General features: G+C 46.2%; 1 protein-coding gene across 1 annotated transcript; it reads right to left on the reverse strand.

The window, feature by feature from the left end:
* Window positions 1-364: 364 nt before the first annotated feature.
* TRIM35 (tripartite motif containing 35) lies at window positions 365-16,261 on the reverse strand. The gene is made up of 6 exons (XM_080926462.1): window positions 15,783-16,261; window positions 10,310-10,405; window positions 7,319-7,549; window positions 4,837-4,859; window positions 3,965-4,083; window positions 365-3,134 (listed from the first exon to the last, which is right to left on the reverse strand). The coding sequence occupies exons 1-6, from the start codon at window positions 16,257-16,259 to the stop codon at window positions 2,533-2,535; spliced, it is 1,548 nt and encodes a 515-aa protein (XP_080782588.1). The 5' UTR covers window positions 16,260-16,261; the 3' UTR covers window positions 365-2,532.
* Between the last annotated feature and the right edge of the window lie 10,311 nt (window positions 16,262-26,572).

The raw sequence follows: 26,572 nt of genomic DNA on the forward strand, positions 1-26,572 counted from the left end.
ACTTAGGCCCAGGCATGGTGGTACACACCTTTAATCCCAAAAGACAAAGGCAATTCTAGCTCCAAGGAATCTGATGCTCCCTTCTGGCCTCTACAGGCACTTGTACACATACACATGCATATAAATGCATTTAAAAAGATTACTTATGTATGAATTTGTATGGGTGTATATGCACACTTGTATGCAGGTACCAGGTGTCAGATCCCCTAGAGCTGGAATTATAAGTCCTTGTCAGCCACCCAATAGAGGTACTAGGACTTGAATTCAGGACCTCTGGAAGAACAGAAGCAATCTTATACACTGAGACATCTCTCACCCCCTTAAAAGAGTTTTTTTTAAGACAATAAAAAAACAACTCACTGAATTAGGAGGAAATTTTTTATAAGTGATTCATCTGACACAAAGAAACTTTTATCTAGAATGCATAATTAAGTGGTAAAACTTCATAATAAAATGACAGACAACCCAATGGGCAACTGCTCTGAAGTCTCTGAAGCAAGATATGTGGCAAACATGAGAAAAGATGCTCCCTCATGAGCTGCCAGGGATGGCAACTGCAGTCCAAATGAGACATTTCCAGCTTCCTCAGTAGGCTAGCTTAAGAGGGCAGACAGTGCTGACAAGAACTCGTTATAACCCAGCCCCCACCTGCTGCCAGTGGGAGTAGAAACAGTTTGGCAAGTCCCCAAAGGGTTTAAAATAATTATCATATGACCTGGAAAACAGACTCCAAGGTATATGACAGAGAATCAAAAAGACACATCCACACAAAACTTGCACACTAATTTCATAGCAGCAGAACTCATAACAGCTAAACACACAGCAACAAGCCAAATGTCCACCAACTAACAAATTACACAGCACACTCACTGCACACGATGGAATCTTACAATGGGAAGGATCAAGTCAGATACAAGTTACAATAGGAATTTGTGTTTATAAAAGCTCTGAAAGAAACTTGTCAGTTGTGGGTGAAGTAAAATTTTTCTAAAAGAGTCTAGGTCATTGAAATTACCCTATTTAAAAAGAATTAAGGTGAAAATTAAAAAAAAAAAAAAAAAAACTTTTCAAAACTTGTAACAGCAACTTCAGGAAAGTTTCTTACAGAGAAACTGAACACACACATCACACCAAGTGTACCTTTCCACACCCGTGGTGTCTAAGAATCTGACACAAGCTGGCTTGCCAACACTGTCCCTGCCCCAAGCCTGGCCCCCACCAAGGTTTCTTCTGTGTCCCTACTTAGATAACAAGTATACATGACCCTTTTAGAGCCAATTAGTGGGTAAGCGGCACAGTTTTTAAAAAGTCTTATGTAATGAGGGGTGCAGGCTGAAATTGGGATGCTAGGTCCTAGGTCAGGGATGTGTCCCTGACAATGACAGTGCACCCGAGGTGGTATTTCTCCCTATAACATCACTTGGGATTCAGTTAGCTGACTGAGAAAGAAAAGTGGTGGGGCACAGAAAGGAAATCTGCAGAGAGCAGGCAAGAACAAGACAAGGGCAGTGAGGACAGGACGGTCTCCCAGACCAACAGTTCCTGACTGTAGCAGCATCCACTGAGGCCTTCTCAAACCTTCCTCCAGTGACTTCTGACAACTACTATCAGCTATCAGTTCCCAGATGTGGAAACACAGGCCCGGAGAGAGAGAAAGAGAGCAAAAAGTTCATTTTTTTTTAAAGTTTTCTAGAAAACTGGACAATGTCAGAGGAAACTTTCAAAGCATGAGTTGACCAATCAGCATCTATTTCATGCCGACAGGAAGTTAGCCTCAGAATGAGCAGCAGAGCAGGGCCCAGCCCAGCCCAGCACCAGCTGCCCTCACTCATTGCATTCTGGTGCTCTGGCCTCCATGCCACTGACTTGAAGCTGGTCAATCCTTAGCCACTGCCAAAGGCCCTGGAGCTGTCTTTCCTGTGACACCCACTAACTCTGAGCTGCATTCCAGAGTACCTCACACCCTCAGAGTTCCTACAAAGAAAGTCAAGAACAATCCTGTCCTAAGCACCCCACAGTCAGTGTGGGCCCAACAGGGGAACTCCTGACCAGATGCCTAAGCCAAGCTTGCTCAAGTAGGCTGGCCAATGCCTAATTTGTCCTCCTGGGATGGGAGAGCCTAGGTGAAGGCTTTGCCCACTCTAATCTCAACCAATCCTGCTGCTTCCCTCTGTGGCCTGACAAGGACCTCTTCCTGGGAGACATGAATGACAAACGAACTCAAAAAGAGGCATCTCCTGATAGGGTAGCTTCATCATCTCTAAAAAATAGTCACACCTACATTATAATGCCATCCTACAAGGAAACAGTATACCAGCGATCCAAGGACAAAGGAAATCAGAAAACCCACATCCTGAAGGTATCATGACGCTACAGAGCCTAGGCTCAGCCGAGAACCTCCTAGGTGGCTCTTAACTTTGGGCAGATAAAGGACTAAAAATAAAGGCAGAGGCATAGGCAGACTTGGAGCTACAGAAAAGATAAAACAGGATACTGTGTGAGTGTCAGTGGTGGACTGCCAACGCCCGCAGCTCAGATGTCCAGCTCTTCTTTGATGGAGACACGCAGGTGACAGATGCGCAGAGGCTCTGGGGGACCATCACCCCGAGAGGCCCCCAGGTAGAAGTAGGGCCTCACCTCCCCAAAGTGGGCATGGAAGGTGTACAGGTGGCAGTGGCGCTCAGAGTCATAGAAGGACAGCTCCCCCTCCTCACACTCCAGCTCCACACGCAGACGGCGCGGCATGGCCTGGACTAGAGGGGCTGTGGCCGTGTCGGAAGTCATGCAGTGGTCTCCATCCACACCCTGTGTGCGGCACAGGTACCAGAAGCCTGAGCGTGTATCGTGGTAGCAGCTGTGTGAGTGGCCTTCACCACCTACATCGGCCTGGGCCTGCGCCTGTGCATGCGCCTGCACCCGCACCACGCCCACTCTCCAGCTTGGCAGGCCACCCACATCCACCTCCCAAGAGTGGGAGCCCTTCGAGAAAACTTGAGAGCCCAGCAGGCAGGGGGCCGAGGAGAAGCGCTCTGGATTCTCCACCTGCACACGGTAGCCATGGTTGATGACACTCGTGAGGTCATCAGCCACTTTGAGCCAGCCAGCAGCTGTGTTGGGATCCAAGCTGAAGGGCACTAGGGACAGAGAGAGAGAGAGGGAAAAGAGTCAGCAAACTGGACACCCTTCTTCTGCCAGGCTGGCTGAGATCCCATGTGCACTAATGCTTGCAGGGAGCTGGCCTGGGATGCTGGGGTGGCATAGGTCAAACTACCCCCACCCCCAAAAAAGATCTGTGTAAGTCCAAACACTAGGACCTCGGGATACAACCTGATTTAGAAATGGATTAGAGATAGGCACACCAAGAGACAGAAAGAGAGCAAGAATGAGGGATGAAGAATATGTCATGGGACCAGCCAAGGTAGGAGTTTGGCAGTTACAACCCAAGGATACCCAAGCAATGCAGCAAATGCCAAAGTCTAAAGGCCTTCCCACAGTTCAGGAGCATGGCTTTGGCTATTTCTTGGGAATGAGCTTTTAGCCTGCAAGACCACAGGAATAGATTTTGGTTATTTAAGTCAATTTATGGTCCTCTGTTACAGTAGCCAAGGAGACTAACACGGGCAGGGATTACAAAGTAGGAAGGTTTACACACTCCCAGGACACCTAAGATAATCAAGTAACATTCCCCTGGGTTGATGCCACTTCTGCGTATACAACTAGGGTACACTGGCAGGAGAGAGTGTGACTTTGGGAGAGGTGACCTGGAGTTGGGTCTTTCATATGAATGTTAGAGTTATGAAGACAGAAAGGGGTGTTAGTTAGCCTTTCTCAAGCAGATCAGAGCAGGATGGCCCTTGACCCGGCCTAGAAAGGGCTGCAGAGAGAACAGCTGAGAAACTTGGCTAGGTCTCTGCAGCACAGGATGGTCTCCATTTGCCTGGAGCATTTTGCTGCATGTCCTTACCAGATTCAACGGACCCAAGCATCTTCTTCCAGACTCGGTACTGCAAGGACTCCAGATACTTGCATGCATCCATGAGCAAGCCGGGCTGCAGAGGAGTTGGCTCCACAGTGCAGAAAAGCCTGGAAAAGGGAGGCATTGGATGGGGCCAGGGTTAGGACCTCTGGCTGCATTTACTACAAGCAGGCAACAGAACTATTTCCCTTGTCTCAGACCTAAGTTTTCTGGACATCTATCCCAAGGCCCACTGGGCTGCCACAGCCCTTCGGGATTCAGCAGGAAGGTTCAATCCTGAATAGCTGGGAGACACAGCTAGGTCTCCAACCTAGCTGCCTTCCTCATGGACAGAAATCCCACTTAGGCTCATGAGAGGTCCAAGCTCCAAGGGCCATAATGGTCCTTGAATTCAAAAGAGCCATGGTGTTATGTGGCCTCTGCTGAGCTCCTGCAAAGGCTGGGAACCCATCACAGCCCAGAGCACTTACTCTCATCTTCTGACAGGACATAACTCTTCCTTACCCATCCTGGAGAGCCCAGCAAGCATCCAGCTACAGCAAAGCATGCCAAAGCTCTTTCCCAGAGGTAGGAAGCCAGCCCAAAACGAAGCCTATTGACAGCTGAGAAATGTTGTCATGTGCCTGGTGCTGTAAATCCCTAAGGAGGGTATCGACCCTCTGTGTTCCAAAACAACTCCCTGCCTCCATGCCAACCAGAACTGGAATGCCTTTGAAGAGCTCCCCTTGGCTGACCCCTATGGCTCCCTCTGAATTCCACTCAGCTGGATATGCTTCCTGCCTAGCCCTTCTGCCCTTCAGTGTAGCTCTGGCTTTCTATCTGTTCACCCTCTCCCATCCCCATTAGGTTTGGCAACTTACCGGCGTTTTCGGCTCTTGTGTTTCTGGAAGAAGAAAAAAAAAAGCAGAGACACAGACTAAGAGAATGCAGACAATTTCTGACCAGGAGCTGCCCCATACACATGGATGAGCAGACCTGACATCATTGAAGAGTCGCGTACCCCACAGGGATCTCATCTCAGATTCAGTGTCACCCCTTGGAAGTCCCAGGTGCCAGGGTGAGGATACAGCCGTGGAGGGAGACCTTCTCAGTACACATGAGGCCCAGGGCCTTCTTTGGCAAAACTTAGAACTGATCCTAAAATTGATATGGTGTTTCAAGAAATGCCATATAAAAAGCAACCTTGAAAAACCAGGAAGTTAGAAGACATCTACTCCCAAATTTCAAACTTGCTACAAAAGCTGTTGTGATGAAGGTGGTGGGGGTAATGAGGATGGAAGCGACAATCTAGATGATGTTGGAGTTTCTCCAGGAACCAAAGTAAGTTAATAGAACCATCTTCTCAGTGAACATCTAGGTACAACCAAAAAGAGGAAAGCCTCTGTCTGCCTGTGTCAGACTAAAACCAAACCAAAACAAAACAAAAACAAAAAAACAAAACAAAAAAAAAAAAACCCTCAAAATACATGTAAGACCTAACCGCAGAGCTAAGACTGAGATAAGAATCTGGCTGGAGCACTTGGGAGGCGGCGGCAGGTAGATCTCTGAGTTCGAGGCCGGCCTGGTCTATCAGGACAGTGAGGACTACACACAGAAACCCTGTCTTGAAAAACAACAACAACAACAAAACCAACCAACCAACCAAACAAACAAACAAAAAGAAAGGAGGGAAGGAAAAAACTGTATAAAGAAATTAAACAGGCATCTTAAGGAAGAGCTGGTAATGACCATAAAGCCACTGACAAGACAGATGCCAGTGCCATCGCTATCCAGAAAACGCACACCAGAATCACGGGGGGGGGGGGGGGGGGGGGTGGCCAAGAGGTATAGAAACCTGACTCTCCGCCTCTGCTGGTGAGAAGGCAAAATAGTGTGGCTACATACTTTGATAAAACTGCCTAGCAGTCCTTAATAGGTTAAAGCAGGATTATCAAGTAATCCAGAAATCTTTTGGACACACACCTAAAAGTACAAACATGTCTGTCCATGCAAAACCAGTACACGCTCGTTTAGAGTCTTACTGCCCATAAAAGGCAAAAGCAGAAGTAACTCTAGTGAGAGTGAAGGACAAGCAAACAGGTAAAACGCAAGGCAGGGAAATGCCTGCCCATCAAAGGTGACGGGTTTACAGATACACTTCCCTGCCTGGGTAACTTCTCTGCAAGGAACAAAGTCAGCAACAGGAAGAAAGAAAATGGATCATGTTCTTAAAGGAGGAACAGAATTTACTTTCTGTTTACTTATGTGTGCACGCTGCTTTATTAATTAATTAATTTATTTTTTGGTTGGTTGGTTAGTTGGTTGTCTCTCTACTCCTGAATGAAACAGTCAAATTGTGTAATAATTTAAGCTTTTTTTAAAAAAAACCAGAGTGAGCTACCATGCTCAGGGATCAGCTCGGGTCCTCATGTTTGTAAGGTAAGCAAGTTACTGACCCAGCCATCTCCTCAGCCTGAAATTGTTTTAACAAGGGAAAAAGAAGCAGACTGTGATCCTGTCCCCCACCCCACCCTCCAAAAGATAAACGATGGGGTACCTCAGCAAGAGCACTTGTCATTCACAAAGCCTAGGTTACAGATGAAGCACTGCATAGGGCGGAGGGAGGGGTAGAGACAGCAAGGAGAAAACAAACAGCAAAAACACCCGGGGCCAGCTAAATGGCTCAGCAGGTTAAGGAGCTTGCTGTTAAGCCTAAAGACCTGTTTGGTCTCTGGGACCCACATGGTAAAAGACTGACTTCCATACAGGCACTTTGCAATGGGTACCCACAGTGGCAGTTTGAAATGACCCCCATAGGCCCATAGAGAGGGGCATTATTGGAGGTGTGGCCTTGGAGGAAGTGTGTCACAGGGGATGGACTCCGAGGTTTCAGAAGCTCAAGCCAGACCTAGTGGCTCACTCTCTCTTCCTGCTGCCTGTCAATCCAGATGCAGAACTCTCAACTACCTCTCCAGCACCATGTCTGCTTGTAGGCTGCCACGCTTCCCACCATGATGATAACGGACTAAACTTTTGAACTGTAAGCCAGTCCCAATCAGATATTTTCCTTTACAAGAGGTGCTGTGGTCATGATGTCTCTTCATAGCAAATGAACCCTAAGACACTCATCTACAGTAAATAAAAAAATGTAATAAAATGTTAAAGCTTAAAATATTACACAATTTGACTATTTCATTAGAGATAGACAACCAACCAACCAACCAAGAAAGCAGCAATAGTAAAGGGCGGTGGTGGAGGTAGGAGAACAGTCTCAACAGTCAAGCCTTGCTTGCCATCACACAAAGACTGTTGAACAGGGCCTGAGCCCAATCCCACCCTCAGTTCGGATGACGAGCTCCTTACCATGAGGAAGGTCATGTCATCTTCCTTCATCTCCATCTGCAAACGCTCAATCTCACGAGCCAGCGCCTCGGTCTGTTCCGCCAGCTGTTTCATCTTCTCCTCAGCCTGCAGGTGCTTCTTTCTGCTCTCTTCCTTCATGGCATCCAAGGTGGCCTGTTCCTCCACCCTCAGGAAATCTCGGAGCTTGTCAAACTCATCCCGGATGCGGCCTTCCAGCCAAGTCGTCTGCACCTGTAGCAGAGAGAAGCCAGAAGGTCAGGTGCTGGGGTTGGGGATGTCCCAGTTGGGGACTATTTCAGCAAAGCCACTCAGTGTGACATGAAGAGCCCTAGAGATCAGGGTACATATCAAAGTCCAGATTCAAAAGGGACACAGGCGTTTGGTAATCTCAAAGCTTCAATGACTGTGTGTAATGGTAGCCTCCCCTTTCCCTCCCCCATTAGTGTTCTCCTTCTTGGACTCAATAGTAGTAAATCCTAAAGACAGAAATGAATGATAAACTTCTACAAGTTATCTACCTTCAGAGCCCAAGGTCTTTAATATATCTAAGTGAGCGCCTTTACTCTGGCTGTGGCAAATCTCTATTTTAATGACACCCGAATTATAAGTCATAATCATGGAAACACCGAGGACAAACCACACAGATCCTCAGAGAAGTAAAGAAATAGTCCATGAAATGAGGAAATCACTCTTATCACATGAACCTCAAAAGGCTCACAGAAGGAACATGATTGAATGTTCATTAAACCTAACTTTTTTTTTTTTTTTGAGGCAGGCTCTCATTTCATAGAGGCTGTCGTTGAAGTCAAAGAAATCCACCTGCCTCTGCCTCCTCATTGCTAGGATTACACACCCAATCTGAGAGACAAGCCTTGACTGAGAAAATGCTAAAAACCCCCAGGGCCACCGTGAGAGGTACTTTCTGATGCTGTTCCACTAGCCAGCCAGCAAACAGCATCCTCCAAGGCTCCTGCTGTAGTTAGTTGTGAAGCAAGTTCTCTGGTCAGAGGTTATGCTTTATGGAACAGCAAACAAGCCTACTTTGGGTTCTTGCTCTGATGTCCCTCAGTGATACTGAGGCCTAGAAAGCTGTAAGTTGTTTGTTGTCATGGCAACAGAGCTGAATAGAGCATGTGACTTTAAGATGATCATTAGACAAGTACCTCAAAGCTCATGCTCTAGCTGCAGCAGGACATGCTGAGCAGGGATTTAAAGTTCAATACACAGCTTGGTTCTGAGAAGATAAGGACAAATGGCTTTCTGAAGAAATAAAAGTAACAAGAGGTCCAATTCACTGAAGCTATGGCATGCTGCTAGAAAACTGCAACATATTATGAATGATCAACACAGCCCACACTGAACCGACTGGGGAGGAGAACTCCTACTCAGCAGACAAGTGGGTCTCTGCGAGTTCAAGGTCAGCTAGAGATACATAGCAGGATACTGTCTCAAAAAACAAACAAACAAAAAACAATACTCCAGCACCTGGAAAGGTGTTTTCTAGCAGTACCCCACTAACAGTGGGGCTCCACTTTCAGTGCACACTTGGGGCTGACACTGTGATGGCTGTTCCTGGTTGTCAGCTGGACTACATCTGGAATTATCTGGAACTCAGAAATGAAGGGCACATTCTGTTTCTCTAGAGATCCCTGACTAATACACACGACAGCACACAGGCCTCTGAAGACACTGGTTTGTGAGACGTCCGCAAAAGGCTTCTCGCCGCTGGTGTTTCCATGCGTCATTCTGATGCTTAAACAGAAACTGCATGGAGCCAGAACTCTTTCTTGGCAGGGCTCACCTGCACACACAAGGCTGGGTTTGTTCTGCTGCTCAGCCTACTACCTCAGAGCTTGCTCCTGCTATCCCTGCCCCTCCAGATTGCAGCAACCTGTTTCTGACGGTTTGTCTATCTCGATGTGCTACTTGCGATCCCTGCTTACCTGGACTCATCTGACCCTCCAGTACATGTGTGCCCAAGGTCAAGGTCTCACTGTGCCCTGTGTGACATTTGCACCAGTCAAAGACTTATGCCCAGATACTGGGATAATCAATATGCTTGGATTCCTTACATTCTAGCAGGAGATAAAGAGTAAAACAGAACGCTAAACTGCAGGTAACTGTCTAGGGAGACGTGCCCTGGAGTAATGAGGGATGGCTACCTTGGAAACTGAACAGGGAACACCTCCCAGGAAGGATATAGGAGCTGAGAATTTAAGAACAACTCCAGTGCCTGGACATTTAAGAACAACTCCAGTGCCTGGACACTGGCTGCAACAGAGTTGAGGCGGGCGGAAGACCAGGTGAGTCACAGCTGAGGAGTGGGGAGTTAGACAGTCATGGTACATTCTGGAGATGGGACAGGATACCTGGTGAGTGCACACGGGACTGGCAGGGGGCAGGGATGACATGATCTCAAAAGAACCTGGCTACCACTGTGAGCTGGTGATGTGTGACAGCTACAGAAATTCCTTTAATTCCCAGTGCAGATGACGAAGGTGGCTTCTTGGTCCTCTCCTGTGGCTGTTGGTGTGGCCATGGCCTTCTTTGGTGTCAGTATCCAATTCTGAGTGGGCCTGTGCCAGGGACTCATCCTCCCTCAGCTTAGTCCTCCAAGTCTCCCCACCTGACTCAGCCCTGTTGAGGTCTGGTCTTTTGCTATGTATTGAAATGCTAAATTCTGGCCCCCAAGGCCTGGTTGCCTTCAGGGGTGAGAAAATCACACTTAGACCCAAGTGACTCTATGCAACCTTGTTTCCCAAAGTTATCCCTAACTGGTGAATAAAGATGCCTACAGCCTATAGCTGGGCAGAAGAGAGGTAGGCAGATCTTTTTGGTTACTGGGTTTAGGTAGAAGAAGAGAAAGGAGCCTCAGTGCTAATTAAGGCTTATTATATAGAAGCTGTGCATCTTTTATCTAGGAACTGAATAACCAAAGGCAGGGTAGAAACCCCCACTGAGATCAAGTATTTACTACAACAAAGCACTCACCTCATTGTGTTTGGCAATAGCCTCATAGGTGCGCCTCAGGGCCCAGAAGGCCTTGGCTTTCTCTCGAAGTACGTGCTCCATGTTCTTACACTTGGCCTAATGTGGGGAATACAGGACAAGTTAGTACTGGAGTTCCTCTGTGGAGCCCAACCACAAGCCAGGAAAGCCAGTGTGCTCCAAGTGCTGTGGGCACAGCCGGAGCATAGCCCCAACCTTGAACTGCACACTTGCCACCTCAGGTTTCTGACCCAGCACTGAAGACAGACACCTGGTGCAGGTGGGGAGCAGGGCTCAGGGCCTTCCAGAAGTGGAGCTCTGCCCAACTGGTCAGAGCACAGCAAATAGCCAGCTCCAGCTTGTTTGTTTGCAGAAGTCTAGAACTGTCGGCACACCACCAAGATGTCATGGCCACTGGCTCACCCTAGAGTTTTCCCAACTGGACTTTTCTATGGCCTTTATGCAAAGGGTTGGCAATGTGGTCTGTTCCAGTCATTTCCCAAGGGGTAAAATATTCAGATGAGATCTCACCTAAACATGCCTCTACATCCACCTTTTCCTTTGATGGTGCTAGGACAAGAAACACGGCAAACTCATGTTTTTTTTCTATTTGTTTTACTTTCTGACACAGGGCTTACTCCAGAGCGCAGGCTAGCCTAAACTCACTACGTGGCTAAGCTGTTCTAGAACTCAGTGATCCTCTGCCAAGCGGTGGGATTACAGGCATAAGCAATCACACCCAGCTAGCCCTTCCCACTCTCTCTTCTGGGCATGCACACGCCCACGGGTGCTGGGTAGGTAGGTGTCCCACTCTTTTCATTCCCCATCACCATCTGTCATTTTGGCTTTTTTTAGACAATTACATCATTACCCCCTTTCCTTTCTCCTCTCCAAACCCTCCTTGGTTGCTTTCAAATTCATAGCCTTTTTCATGTCATCATACACATATGTTCATGTATGTATACATAATCTCCTAAATAAACCTGCTCAGTCTGTGTAATGTTACTTGTACATGTGTTCTTCAGGGGTGAACATGTGGTACTGGACAGCCAGTGGGTGGATGTGCTCTTTCCCTGGGAACTACACCCCACCACATCAATTACCTATAGCTCTGTGTAGGACTGAGGCTCCGTGACCTTTCCCCCATCCACTCTGGAATGTCCCCTCATGCAGCCCTTGTTGAGCTCATGCTCGGATGGTCATATTGGCAAGACATGGGGGTCACTCTTGACATTCCTAGGAGACAGACTCAGCAAACTCACTGATTGTCTGGCTTTTCCTCAATGTCCCCTGAGCCTTAGTCTACCATAATGGAGACAAAGTATCTCATTAAATCTAGAGCTAGGCCAGTACTCAGCAATTCCTAAGGATCTCCTCATTCTGCCCCACAGAGAGCTAAAGTTCAGGTAATCATGTGATCTCAGTTTTTATGTCAGTTCTGGGAATCTGAACTTGAACCAAGCACTCAGTAAGTACTTACACATTTAGCCATCTCTCTTGAATCCTGTTTAATTTTAAAAAGTGAAATCACTTTTGTTTTAATGAACACATAAGGAAGGTGCTCAAACACTCAGTTTTTTTGAAGACTTTTATTTATGTGTGGGTGCTGTGTCTTCATGTGTCTGTGAACTGCATGCATGACTAGTGCCCAGGAGAGAGTGTCAAGTTCCTTGGAACTGGGTTTTCAGACTGTTGTGAGCCGCCATGTGGGTGCCGGGAACATGACTGGGGTCCTCTTAGCGGCCAAGGCATCTCCCCTGACCGTCAATGCTTTTACATTTTTAATTGTTGCTGCAAAGCTGGAATTCGGAAGAAACACTTTTGAGTTTTCAGTCGGTTCTTCCTACCTTTTGTATCCAAGGCCTTAACTTCTCTCCACGTTTATCCTTTCCTCTCTACGCTCCACAAATGTGTTACAGACGTCTTCAGAAGCAAATCCAGTGCTGATCATAATGGCGACCTCACTCTGTCCCAGAGACCGCACTCATCTGCACGCTATGGGTCACTCCATTGCTATATTAGCTCTCACCAGGGAGTACATTAGAGTCCACTCCAGAGAAGGGAATCTGAAGTACACGAGGGAAGAACCCCGCTCTCTCCAAGTGTGTGAACCTCCATTTGGATGGCTAGCCAGGTTGTTGCTCAAAAGAAAGTAAATGGGAAATTCACCTAACAATTCTTTGCCAAGCACAAGGATTTAATTTCACCAATGCAAACAACCCCAAACTAATGTCCCAGCTAGAATTACACTGATTTTAGTTTTGCTGAAGCGCAGTATGCCAACTTCTTTTGGTTACTGCTTGTATGAGGAACTCTGTGGGTACACACATAAGCAATAGTAGCATATCTAAGCTGTACTGCTGGGATACTTTTCCCTTTGTGAAGAAATGTGGGGTTTGGGAGGTGAGTCAGCCAGTACAGTGTGTGTTATCCAAGTAGGAGAACCTCAGTTCTGGTCCAGGGCACACACATACCTATCATCTCAGCTCTGGATCCCTGGAGTTCAATGGCCAAACCTAGCTCAAACACGGAGCTTCAGATCTAGTGTGAGGCCCGGTGTCAAAATGTAAAGGGAGAGAGAGATCAAAAACAGGCTGCCACCTACCTCTGCCTACCTCCAGCCCTTGCACACATACACTTACCACACCACCAACACACACACACAATGTGTCTATCCAAACCTGTGAGCACTATGTTTGAAGACTTCCTAAAGTCCCTCTGAGCATTCAGGTACTTCCTTGAGCTTTAGATTGTTCCAAAGTCCTGTCAGCCCTTCCTTCCATCAGGTCCCACTACATTAAAAGTCCCAGCTTGTTAGCATCCCCCTCAGTGTCCCATGAGCGGGTTTGCTCCACAGGAGTGATAAAAAAGCCAACACATACGACCTTTATTACTTTTGCAGGACTATGAACCACCAATCCAACAGGACAACTAAAAAAGTCTTCATTTCACTGTTTTGAAAGTGTCGGCTGGGTCCCTCAGGGGTGGGAGTAGGGGTGGTGGAACAGAGGTGGGCAAGAAGCAGAGAAAGGAGCTTTAAGAGCTTCCAAGAACAGTTCTCACAAACTGCCTTCCCGAGCTAGGCCATACCTTCTAAGTGATGAACCTGAGAAAATTCACTGACAGGGTCAGGGTCTCACTCTTGGAACACCTGCAGATATTCAAGAAGTTGTACTTACTGCCAGTCGAGACTAACTATCAGAGAGCTCCTGGGTTTCCTCCCACATTAAGTTCTGTTACTACTTCAGGGTGTCCAGCACAGAGTAAGTCCTCAAGGATTATTGCTGCTGGATTGTCAACATGGAGGCCAGAGGGCTCTTTCTAAGCACCCACCTCTGAGATTCCTGAGGGTACCCATTCTGACCTGGTAGTGGGTCCATCCTATGCTGCCCGCTCCCTGAACAATCCACACCCAACACAGAATCAGCTTGTCTAATGACTGCCTCACCAACTCCTCTGAAATGTTAACTTCTGTAAACAGTGTTCTTGTTTGGTTTGTGTTGCCACAACAACTGAAAGCAACTCTGGGAAAGGGTCCACTGCAGCTTATAGTTCCCAGTCATACTCCACCACTGAGGGATGTCAGGGCAGGAAAGAAAGTATGGAAAGAATGGTGGTATGCTGTCCATAAGACAAACAGCCCCAGTACATTGGTCTTACACTACCCAGGACCAATGTACTAAGCCCTCCCAAACCAATCATCAGTCTAGACAATCTCTCTGATTGGCTGATCTACTCTGGGCAATTCTTCTACTGAAATTCCCTCAGATGACCCCAGGCTGTGTCAAGATGAAATTAACTAGAACAGAGGGGCTGTCTGTGACTTAAGTCTTAGGGACTTAAGCAGCCATAAAACCTAGATCAGAGTGTAAGGATCAAAGGGGTCCTCAGTATGTTTACTTCACAAATGAATAAATGAATAGGGCACACTGTATCTGGCTGAGCACGCAGCTTGAGAACTCCTGGCATCTTTCAGACCAGCCCACTCCCTGCTGTTTAAGACTCCCTCACACTGAGCACCCACTGGCCTCACACCACCCTTCTATAACGAAGAATAAGACTTCGGCCTCCGGGCTTCACCTGGTGTCCAAAGCTTTCTCTCTTCTGGAATCGTCTGTACGCTGCTGCATCTTCTTTGGAAAAACCTCCCCTAGCCTCCTTCACCTGGCTAGTGCCTCTAGGTTCTTAGATGCTTGCTAGGAGCTCCCTGGGAGTAGGAATGATTAACACCCAGCTTACTTCCAGTGTTCCTGAGACCTCCCAATACAAGGCACCCAGCGAACAGAAAGAAGGTGGTCTCCAGGTCTCCAGGCCCACATTCTCTTGGGCCTCCAGCTGATGTTCTACGCCATTCAGAGGACACATCAGGAATGCTAACCTGTACTTTTGCTAGCCCCGTGGAATTCAAACCAGGGCCCAAGCCTCTAGGCTGTCTACTTCAGCTACACCAAACGGAGATCTAGCATTTTCGCTAGTGAACAAGGGCACGGCTAAGGACCACTGCTGAGGCAACCAGATGGATGACTGAAGGGAAGACGGCACCCATCGCCCCGCCTCCACTCTGTATGGAGTCTCCAAAAAGACATTTCAGAGTGGAGAGGGGGCGTCTGAACATCAGGCACCGAGGGCTCTTGAAGTCTTCACTGCTAACCCTGGGCCCTCCCAGCTGTGGTTCTGACACATGAATTAGTAGCTTAAGGAACAAATTCGGCTGTTGCAGTACATCCGTGCAGTGACAAGACACTGCTGGAGTAAAATGGGCATTTCAGGAACCCTTTAAAAAAAACAGTCGGAAACGGCCAGTAAGAGTGTTATGTAAAGCAACGGAGGAGCATGCATTTCTAAGGGATTAGGTCAAACTGTAATCGAAAATGTCTGACCTTGTTTACTTAAAAACAATTTTTCCCCCGTTTTAGAACAAAGACTTTTTCACTAGCTCTGGTGCCTCCGGCCTGTAATCTCGGCCACTCACAAAGGCTGAGGCAAGCAAGGAGAAAGTTCAAGGCGAGCCTGGCTAATTTAAGAGCTTGGCTCAAAATCAAAAACTAGGCTTGGGGTACAGCTGCGAGGGTAAGTTCTTGCCTAGCTGGATCTCCTGCAGCGCAGCGACACCCACCCTTCCCCGCCATGCTACTTTTGCTGTGTCAGCTGCTCTTGGTTTAATTATAGCCACTGGAACTCCAGATATTCAGATACCAAAAAGGAATCGGAGTAAGGCAGCAGGCCAGCGAGCGCCACAGGCCTTTCTATGGCTCTGTAACCCATCGGGGCACGGCTGGGCTGGGGGAATCTCGAGGCTTTAGAACAGCTAGGTGCTGGCCTTTTCCATTTCCAAACTGATCGTGCCAAGCCCGAAGGTCTGAAGGCCGTACCACTCCAGCATGATTCAGACGGGCCTGGGCAGCGGGCAAGATGGTTGCTAGGCCTGGGTGAGGGGAGGGAGGGGCAGCCCGGGGGTCTCCAGGGCGGTGCTCACCCGGAAGTCCTGCGCAGTGTCCTTGATGGGCTGCACTCGGTGCTCCTGGTGCCTGGCGTCAGCCTGGCAGGCACAGCACAACAGCTCCTTGTCCTCCAGGCAGAAGAGCGTGAGCGGGGCCCGGTGCGCGCGGCAGGGGCGCGGGGACCGGCGTCCGGTCCAGCGCGCGCCCTCGGCCTCCTCGCGCAGCAGGGTCTCCACCAGGTTGTTGAGCGTGTGGTTGGTGCGCAGCTCTCCGGGCACCGCTCGTTCCTTGCACACCGGGCACGAGGGCGTCGTCTGCACCTCCCAGCAGCCGCTCACGCACCGGCGGCAGAAGTTGTGGCCACAGCGCAGAGTCACTGCGTCGCGGAACGGGTCGTAACACACGGCGCACAGCAGCTCCTCTTTGAAGGAGCGCGAAGGCCCCGGGGATACAGAGGGGCCTGGCTCCATCGCAGGAGGAGCTGTCGCCAACACCGACGCCGCAGCCTTCATACCTAGCCTGCGGGCGTTGTCCCCGCTGAAGAGCGGGGAGCTAGGGCGGCTCCAACCAATCACGAATGGGCTTTCAGGGAGCGGACCCGCCCACTTCCGGCCTGCGCGGGGTCTCCCGGAGGAGGTGTGGTCCCCGGTCCCCACTAGCTCCATTTAGATCCAGCGCGGAAGGATCTGTCATCCCTGCGCAGTGTGGGGTTTCCGTTGTGAAATAGGAAGTGGAGCCCAGGGCCGCCATCCTTAAGCAATTCCCAAAATCTCAGACTCCTAGTATAGATGGGAAGGGACGTTCATCTTTTAACTCCTTAGCTCCCTAGGTGGAATCCGAACCCGGATGCAAAGAAGTGGCTGGGTAATGGCAGCACTGGGATGAGTTTCTCAAACTCTCTCATAGATCCGCTGACTTTGGGCAGGCTTACTGCCGCCTCGAGGTAGCAGGAAGACCTGAGGAGTTGTGATTCTAGGCTTGTGGTTGGATAAATGAGTTCCTGTGTAAAATGATGGTTAAAGTGGGGCGTGAGAGTGAAATAAATATGGAAGCATGCTTGTGGCATCAGGCAGTTCTCTGTTAAAGCCAGGATGAGAACGTCGTGGTGAACATGCTTGTGATCTCAGCACTTGGGAGACTGAGGGAGGAGGATCGAGAGTTCGAGACCAGCCTGGGTTACACAGAGACACTTAAAAAAAAAAAAAATCCAGGCTGGATTCTTGCTAAGAAAGGCAGGCTGAATGTTCGCAGCTTCCCATTCTTATTTGGTATTTGTAGCCTTCCGCTGTTGTCTTCTCCCAGTGTACTACACACTAAGCAAGGTACTGCAGAGTCCCAAACTCCTTGGAATCATATGAAGCATGTGATTTTTAAAAAGGCACTAGATAAACAATTACTAGGTGCTAGGACAAAAGGCAGTGTTTGGGTTTGTTTCCTATACCTCTTGCAGACAAGATGGTTTGTAAAGAGTAGACGTTCCAGAGCAGGGGAGTTCAAGAGCCGGGTGGCTGCTTTCTTGCAGCATCATGATGAGACAGAGTATCACATGGCCAGACAGGCAGGTGTGCCAGCTCAGACCTCACTTCCTCTTATAAAGCCACCAAGGTGGTTATGGGAACTCATGCTAGTTAATTTGGTCAACTTGAGTCATTTGGAAAGAAAGAGGAAACCTGAAGGGAGAAGACATCTTACGGAGGAAACCATCCATAACATGGTTCTATGGGGGAAAAAAAACTGTGGGAATTTTGGTTGATGTGGGGAGCCTAGTCCACTGTGGGCTGTGTCCCTACCCCAAACCCCAGGGCCCATGGTTCTGGATTGGATAAAGAAGCAATCTAAGCAAGCCATGAGGAGCAAACCAGTGAGCAGCACCCCTCCATGGTGTCTTCTTCAGTTCCTGCTTTGAGTTTCCCTGCTTTGGCGTCCCTCAACAGACCATGACCCAGGACACGTAAGCCACATAAATCCTTTTCTCACCAGAATGCTTTTGGCTATGGTTTCTATCGAAGGAATAGAAAGTAAACAAAGATAGGGCTCCACCCTCATCACCTCACACGAAGAACCTCCTAAAAGCCGAGTTTCCAACAGCAACTCGACTTTAGGGATTGAGTTTCCAAGGTATGAACTTTTGGGTATTCAGTAAGAAGCAACGCATGCCTACCTCCCTTCTAGCCTTCCCGTCTCTCTGTCTCTCTGCCTCTGCCTCTGTCTCTGTCTCTCTCTCTCTCTCTCTCTCTCTCTCTCTCTCTCTGTTTAAAGCAGTGATTAAGAAATAAAAGCAAGGATTGTTCTTTACACAAAAAGGCAGGACCTTACTATGTGCTGTCTACAGGGAACCCACTTTACACACAAGGGTTTACGTAGCACAAGGAAACAAAGAGAAAAAGCATGTGCTGGTGACTAGTGTGTTGCTGTCGATATCAAGTGACAGAAAGCATTGCAGGCAGAAGGTCAGTTTAGCAGGACCTTTGCTGATAGCATCTTTAAACACAGGCAGCCAGAGCTGCAGAGTCAGCTGAGCGTATTCATCAGTTGCCAGGGAAACCCAGTAAGGGAAGCAGAGTGGCCTGATCCTCTCCTGAAGACTACAGGGCTTTGACCTTTTCTAAAGCCTGCAGTGTGCACAGGAAGATGAAGGGTGCTTAACTGCCCTGAGGAAGGCAGTGAAGAGGTCGTCCCTAACAAGTGATGTAGAGAGAGTCTCTTGTGCTGTATGGAAGAATCACCTGTCAATAAAAATGCTATTGACCTATTAGCTTAGGCAGGAAACAGGGAGGAGGAAGTTCTTATACAAAGCGAGGATTCTGGGGGAGGGACAGGCACAGGAAGAAGAATTCAGCCCCAGACATAGAGGAGATGGTCACATGTCACCGTGGACCAGATAACCAGCCACACAGCAGAACTTGGAATAGAATACAGGATGATTAAGTTATCGACTACTCAGGGAACCATCCAGAGTGTTTGGCCAAGGCATTTGTAAATATACTTAAGTCTCAGAGTTGTTATTCTGAGAGCTTGTTGCTAGGAGAGAAAACAGGAGATTACAGAAACCACATTATAACTAGGAACTAGGGATGTACCAAGGGTAGGAAACCACCTGCCTCCAAGTCCAATGGGCCGCAGACATCTTTGATTCAGTTACCTATGTGTCACCTTTTAAACTAGAAACACACATAAGGCCCCCAAAGTTAGGGTTAGTTAAAAGGTCATAGGTGACATACCAGAGATGTCACATAAAGAAATTGTACATTCTTACACTTACCTTCTTACATTTAAAAATTGTGGTTGTATAATACATCCAATGTAAGTAAAATGTATTAATGATTCTTGGGCAGTGTCCAGTATTTTTCGTAGCTGTGCAAAGCCCATTACCCACAAGGCTTTTCATCTACACATTAACCAAGTCCCCGCTTTCTGCTCCCTAGCAACCACCCTAGTACTTTTGTCTCTATGCACCTGAGTACTCCAGATACCTTTTGTAAGCGGATAGTTGCACACTGAGTCGGCCTTTTGGTGATGCATAGGTGACTGAATCTTTCAGCTATCACTGAAACATCTCACACATACACAGATGGTGACAATTGGGGGCACCAGGAAGAGCAGACCCCCACCTGCAAGGACACCTCAAGGTTTATCCCTGTTCCAGGTCATTTCATAATTTCCTTTTTAATATAAAGTCCCGAATTCTGTTTATCCACTTGTCCCTCACTGATAGTTAAGTTGTTTCTGCTTCCAGGCTGCTCCCAGCAACACTGCTGTGAACACAAGTGTGCAGAGACTTCTTCGAGACACTGCTTTCTGCATTGCTTTGGGGATATGTCCCAGAGTGGAATTACGATTAATATGCATTGCCCCGTAGGTTTCTGAGTGACCGCCACGCTGTTTTCCCAGGGCAGCTCTATTATGTTCCCTTCTTGAGAACAGCACATGCGTGTTCTGATTGCTTTTGTCTATTCTATGCCAACACTTTTTACTTCCTAGGTTTTTTTATGTCGTCATAGGCATCTGAATGGGTTTTTCCTTTTGACTTTTTGTTGTTCTTGTGGGGTATGTTTGTGTGTGTGTGTGTGTGTGTGTGTGTGTGTGTGTGTGTGTTTGAGTTTCCCTAACCATCAGCAATGCTACCCACCTTTCTGTTTCTTTTTGGATATTTCCTTTGGAGTGAATCTGAACCGTTTGTTCCCTTTTGGGGGATGACACCTGATATTCAGCTCAAGCTGGCCGCGATTTTGCAGGGTAGCCTAAACTGGCCCTGTGCTCCTAACCCTTCTGCCTCAGAAGTGCTGAATTATAGAGCACATCACCACACCAAGTCTGCCCATTTTTCAGTCAGTCTATTGGGCTTTTAGTTGAGGTGTACAAGTTCTTTATAAAGTTTCAGTATTAGCTCCTTTCTTAACAGGTACATGACTTGCGAACCCTTCCCTCTGTACTCTGGGTTGCCGTTTTACTCCATTAGTTGTGTTCTTTGGCTCATACACACTGTTTAATCCAAAGGATCCTGCTTTACTTTTATTGATTTTGTTCTCAGCATTGAGCCCAACCCAATGCCAGAAAGTGTTTTCTGTTTTCTTCTCTTATCCTTACTTGTTTATTTATTTTGAGTTACATTTGTGTCTTAGTCAGGGTTTCTATTCCTGCACAAACATCATGACCAAGAAGCAAGTTGGGGAGGAAAGGGTTTATTCAGCTTACACTTCCACATCATCACCTAAGGAAGTCAGGACTGGAGCTCAAGCAGGTCAGGAAGCAGGAGCTAATGCAGAGGCCATGGAGGGATGTTACTTACTGGCTTGCTTACCTTGACTTGCTCAGTTTGCTTTCTTATAGAACCCAGGTCTACCAGCCCAGGGATAGCATCACCCACAATGGGCTGGGCCCTTCCCCATTGATCACTGGTTGAGAAAAAGCTTTGCAGCTGGATCTCATGGAGGCATTTCCACAGCTGAGGCTCCTTTCTGTGATAACTCCAGCTCCTGTCAGGTTGACACAATAAGGAAATACACATATTCATTCTTTTATGTGTGGATGTTGGATTTCCTCAACATCATTTTTCAAAGAGATGAGCCTTTTTATTTTTCTGATCAAACTGACAGTTTTTTATTTTTTTCACATACTAGTTTTATACAGGTAGAAGAAGGAGAGAAGGCATGGGAAAGTCAGGCATGGAACTAAGGGAACTTTCTGGTTAAAGGATTTCTCACAATACCCTTTGTGAAGAATTACTTGAGGAGGGGGACAACCTAGGTGCGGAGGGCATGTTCTGCCAAGCAGGATCCGATGTCTGGGTGACCATTCTACTTGGCTAGCTACCTGACCAAAGTGAGATCACTTAATTTTTGGGTAAAGGCTTTACTGTGGGAAACAGAAACCTAGGTTGAGATCTATGTAAAATGGCGTTACTCAGGGTAAAGGAATTTCTTAATTCTGTCAGCTCCCAGCACATGGTCGTACCAGACAACAAAGAGATAAGATTGGTAGAATGTAGCACCCACATTCTACACCAGTTGACATAGTACATTTACATACACTTACATAAGGAAAGCAGGTATCCCTAAATACTGTTGGTGGAAAACGTAGCTGCCACGTGGCACAATGCTTCTGGTTTTCAAACTTAAAAGCTCTAAAACACTCTGGCTCACAACGGGGAGGTGGGTGCATGGCGGGACAGACATTAGGTTCTGAGATGAGCTTTTCTCTGTTGTGTGGTCACAACACATTTGTTGAGACTGAATTGACTGGATTCATTTCCGGTCTCCATCGTTTTGGTCCATATGTCTGCCTTCATGCCCGTATCATCTAGTTTATATGGTTGTAGTAGGTTTTAAAATCTAGACGTATAGGATTCAGACCTTCTTTTTAAGCTTGTTTTGACGATTTGAGATCCCTTGTGATTCTACATAAGCTTAAGTTGGGTTTTTTTTTTTTAATTTTATGCATAAATGCTGCCAGGATTACATTTTAGCTGAATTTTAGATATTGCTTTTCAACATTTTTCAAAGTTGATCAGTATTTCTATTTTATTAAAAAACAAAAACAAACAAACAAACAAAACACACAAAGGTGACCTCTGATGACTTCTGGTGTGTCAGAAGAGAGTGACAGTTTACTCACATAGAAAAAAAATCTTTAAAAAATAAAAAGAGTATTTCTTTCATGAAAGATGCCAGAGTCTGGGGAAAGAGATGGGCATCCAGGCAAAGAAGGCATTTAGGACCTACAAAAAAATGACTAGAAAGGAAGCCCTCCCTGTCACACTGTAGATGATATGCTAGGGCTAAAGAACGAAAAAGCAGCATCACAAGCTGCTGGAGAAAACGAAGAAGGCAAGCGTCAGAACATCGAGCATCTTAGCAGAAACCCCAAGAGCCAGGAAAGTAAAAATAACTGTCAACAAAGAGCATCCTATCCAGAAAAGCATCCTTAAAAGTTGATGGAGCGCTCTTCCTCTTGCTCTCCCCCTTGCCCCTCCCCTCCCCCTCTTCTCCCCCCCCTTCTCTCCATGTGCTCATGGCTGACCTCTACTCCTCTACTTCTCTATTCCTCTCTTTCTCCCTCCCTCCCTCTCTCTCTCTCTCTCTCTCTCTCTCTCTCTCTCTCTCTCTCTGCCTCTACAAACCAGTAAACCCCTAAAGTGAAGAGCAAAGAAAGAAAAGAACAAGCAATCTGATCCAACTAGGAAAACTGCTGATAAAAGTACAAGAATAGGAAAATTCCTCTTAACAATCACCTTAAAAGAAACGGTCTTAACTCTCCATCCAAAGGACACAGAGAAAGTGAGTGAACTAGAGACACAAACCAACTGTTTTCTATCTGCAAGAAACATAGCAGGCTGTTAAACACAAACAGAGAATAGAAAACTATATACCAAGAGAGTAGAAGCCAAAACCAAGCAGGAGTGGGTATTTCATATCTCACATAGTTCGTTTCAAACTAACATATGAAGAGGGTTGCTGCATATTACTAAGAGGACTAGTCCACCCAGAAGACACAATTGTTCACATACTTAATTTTATAAACACTACTCAACATAAAATAACAGGTCTATATGCAACAATCGTGTATGATTGATTTTTATTGGATATTTTATGTATTTACATTTCAAATGTTGTCTCCTTTCCTAGTTCCCTTCTCTCCCATCCCCCCTTGCCCTGCTTCTATGAGGGTGTTCCCCCTCCCACCCATCCTCTCTCTCCTCACCACCCTAGCATTCCCCTACACTGGGTAAATGAGGCTTCACAGGACCAAGGGCTTCTCCTCCTATTGATGATATTAGAATAGCTACTCCAGCTTTTTTCTTGGGACCATTTGCTTGGAAAATTTTTTCCAGCCTTTTACTCTGAGGTAATATCTGTCTTTGTCACTGAAGTGTAATTCCCATATGCAACAAAATGCTGGGTCCTGTTTACGTATCTAGTCTGTTACTCTATGTCCTTTTATTGGGGAATTGAGTTCATTGATGTTAAAGGATATTAAGGAATAGTGATTGCTGTTTCTTGTTATTTTTGTTGTTAGAGGTGGAATTATGTTTGTGTGGGTATCTTCTTTTGGGTTAATTGAAAGAAGATTACTTCTTGCTTTTTCTAGGGTGTAGTTTCCCTCCTTGTGTTGGAGTTTTCCATCTATTATCCTTTGTAGGGCTGGATTTGTGGAAAGATATTGTGTAAATATGGTTTTGTCATGGAATATCTTGGTTTCTCCATCTATGGTAATTGAGAGTTTTTCTGGATATAATAGCCCAGGCTGGCATTTGTGTTCTCTTGGGGTCTGTATGACATTTGCCCAGGATTTTCTAGCTTTCATAGTCTCTGTTAAGTCTGGTGTAATTCTGATAGGTCTGCCTTCATACGTTACTTGACCTTTTTCCCTTACTGTTTTTAATATTCTTTCTTTGTTTTGTGCATTTGTCGTTTTGACTATTATGTGATAGGAGGAATTTCTTTTCTGGTCCAATCTATTTGGAGTTCTGTAGGCTTCTTGTATGTTTATGGGCATCTCTTTCTTTGGGTTAGGGAAGGTTTTTTTTTCTATAATTTTGTTGAAGATATTTACTGGTCCTTTAAGTTGGGAATCTCTGCTCTCTTCTATACCTATTATCCTTAGGTTTGGTCTTCTTATTGTATCCTGGATTTCCCGGATGTTTTGAGTTAGGAGCTTTTTGCATTTTGCATTTTCTTTGACTGTTGTGTCAGTGTATGATTTCAATCTCCCACTCTTGATAGGTCTTCCAAACAAAAGATAACAGAGAAAACTCAGAGTTTGGAAGACAGGTCTTCCAAACAAAAGATAACAAAAAACCTTAATCTGCCTTATAGACCAAGTGGCCTTCACAAATATCTCCAGTATATCCCATGTAACACGTTCCCACTATTCCATGGAGTTTCCTTTCAAATAGATCACATTTTATGCCATAAAACCAGTCAACAAGCAAAAAGGAATCTGGCATCTTATCTAGATCAGGATGGAATTTAAAAGAAATCAGAAAAGCCGCAGGAACTACGTAAAGACTGGAAACGTGAACTTTGCGCCCTGGGTGTGGCTCACTGAAAGACTCCTGGGGAAAGTGAAACAATTCCTAGAATCAACCAAAACCAAAACACGACTTGACAGAGCTTTTGAGATGCAGTGAAGAAGGTAGCTCCAAAGTGCGAGTTTACAGAAGAAAATCCGGAAAGAAGAGTCTAGAGAGATGGCTCAGCAGTTAAGAGTGTGCTCATGAAGAACAATGGATTCAGTTCCCACCGCCCGTGTCAGGTGGCTTACAACCACCTGCAACTCCAGCTCCAGGCGAATCCTCTGGCTGCCCGGGACACGGCGCTCACACACAGACCGCATACACATAACTGAAAGTAATAAAATTAACCCTTAAAACCTATTGAGAATACAAATAAATAACGCTACAGTTCCAGGTCTTAGAAAAATGAAAAACAGGCCAAACTCCCAGTTAGTAGAAGGAAAGGATGGTCAAGATAGGACAGAAATTAATAACATGGTCATTAAAGACATTGTCATTAAAAGACTCAAGCACAAGAGCCCAACCATCACAGATTAACAAAATTAGAGATGAGGGGTTGGGGAGGGGGGCATCACAGCAGATAATAATGAAATTTCAAGGATCGTTATAGCACACCCTGAAACCCTATTTCAGAAAATTAGAAAACAAAGGAGAAATAGGTAAGTTCATAGACACGTTATGTCTACCAGAGTTAAAGGAGGAGCCCGTCAACAATCAGGTCTATAACATGAATGACACCGAGGCTCTAAGAAGAGTCTTTTGTTGTCACTGTGATCGATGCACCCTGGGGAGCATTTAGTTTGGGTTTTAATTAGACAGAATATACTGCGTAATGTCAATGAAGTCATGTTGGTGGGGGAGTGGGTGGCTAGTGAAATTACACCCCTTTGGAATCAGAGGTGGGGAGGAAGGGAGGGAGGGAGAGAGGAGGAGGAGAGAGAGAGAGAGAGAGAGAAAGAGAGAGAGAGAGAGAGAGAGAGAGAGAGAGAGAGAGAGATGCTGGTACTTGCACTTGCTTCAGTTTCTCTTTGTATTCAGTAGGATGGTGCTACTTACATTTAGGGGTGGGTTTTTCCTACTCAGTGTCTTAGTGAGGAGACACCATGACCAAGGAAATGTATAGGGAAAGAAACATTTAATTGTAGCCTTGCTTATAGATTTAGAGGGTTAGTCTCTGGTCACCATGGCAGCAGGCAGACAGGCTTGGTGCTGGAGAAGTAGCTGGATTATTGGAAGGCATTTGGGAAAAGGGAAAATTAACAAGTGACTCTCTAGAGACGGGCCATCATTTTGCGTGGCTGAGATGCTAAACTTCGAATTGCAGGGCCTTCAGAGATTTCATCTCAGGATTGATTCTTGTTATTATGTCTTTCCTGTCATTACTAAAGATCTATTCATTTATTTTATGTAAGTACACCATTGCTTTCTTCAGACACACCAGAAAAGGGCATCAGATCCCAGATGGTTGTGAGCCACCATGTGGTTCCTGGGAATTGAACTCAGAACCTCTGGAGGAGCAGTCAGTGCTCTAACCACTGAGCCATCTCTCCAACCCTCCTGTCATTATTAAATAGTATGATTGCTAGGTAGCCCAGCCTATTGGGTAGGTTTTCTGCAAATCAATGAAGATGTACTCTCGTCGTAATGTTATGTAGACAAATGGATGGTTTCAAACTTCCTAATGATTCTATAGAATTCCTAAATTTACACAAGTAATTCTGAGCCCTCTATAGTACAAAAGCCGCAACTGCAGTTCTGTAAACCTTCATGAGAGCTAATTGCACTAGGATATAGAAAGCAGGCTTAGAACAAATTTATGATCAGGGAAAACATTCCTTCTAGGCCAGCTGTGAAGCCTTTATCTGATAACTAAAGGTCATAAACTGGGAATGGGAAATTTATTGTAGGTGCAAGGACAGAAAATAAAATATTGGCTGGAACTACCCAACAAAACTTCAAAATTAGTGAGACACAAGGCAGACAATTTGCCTTTTGACAAAACCATGTGAACTTGTAACGTCAAATTATTGCTTTAAACTTTTAATGAACTTAGCCAGAATACGGATAATGGATGTTTAGTTAGAAACTAATCCTAATGGAAACACATGCAAACATTTCTGCTGTAACCTCTTACTTGATTCAAGATGAACTTTTCAATGTGAAGATCCTTGGAATGCCATGTGGTCATTTATCCTGAGAAAGCATAAGAACCAAGAGTCCCCCCCCCCCTTCCTCTCAGGAATAAAGATTTGAGCCTCTTTTCAAAGTGAGTGTTCTCTGCAAGACCTCTGGCTCACAACTGACCTGACC

The sequence above is a fragment of the Micromys minutus genome (genome assembly GCF_963924665.1).
Source record: "Micromys minutus genome assembly, chromosome: 12".
Classification (NCBI taxonomy): Eukaryota; Metazoa; Chordata; class Mammalia; order Rodentia; family Muridae; genus Micromys; species Micromys minutus.

Excerpts from the sequence above, each read along its gene's own strand:
- TRIM35 (XM_080926462.1), bottom strand. The coding sequence starts at position 16,259 with ATGAAGGCTGCGGCGTCGGTGTTGGCGACAGCTCCTCCTGCGATGGAG. Across the intron at positions 10,406-15,782 it reads ACACTGCGCAGGACTTCCGG|GCCAAGTGTAAGAACATGGA; the intron begins GTGAGCACCGCC and ends TCCCCACATTAG. Across the intron at positions 3,135-3,964 it reads GCTTGGGTCCGTTGAATCTG|TGCCCTTCAGCTTGGATCCC; the intron begins GTAAGGACATGC and ends CTCTGTCCCTAG.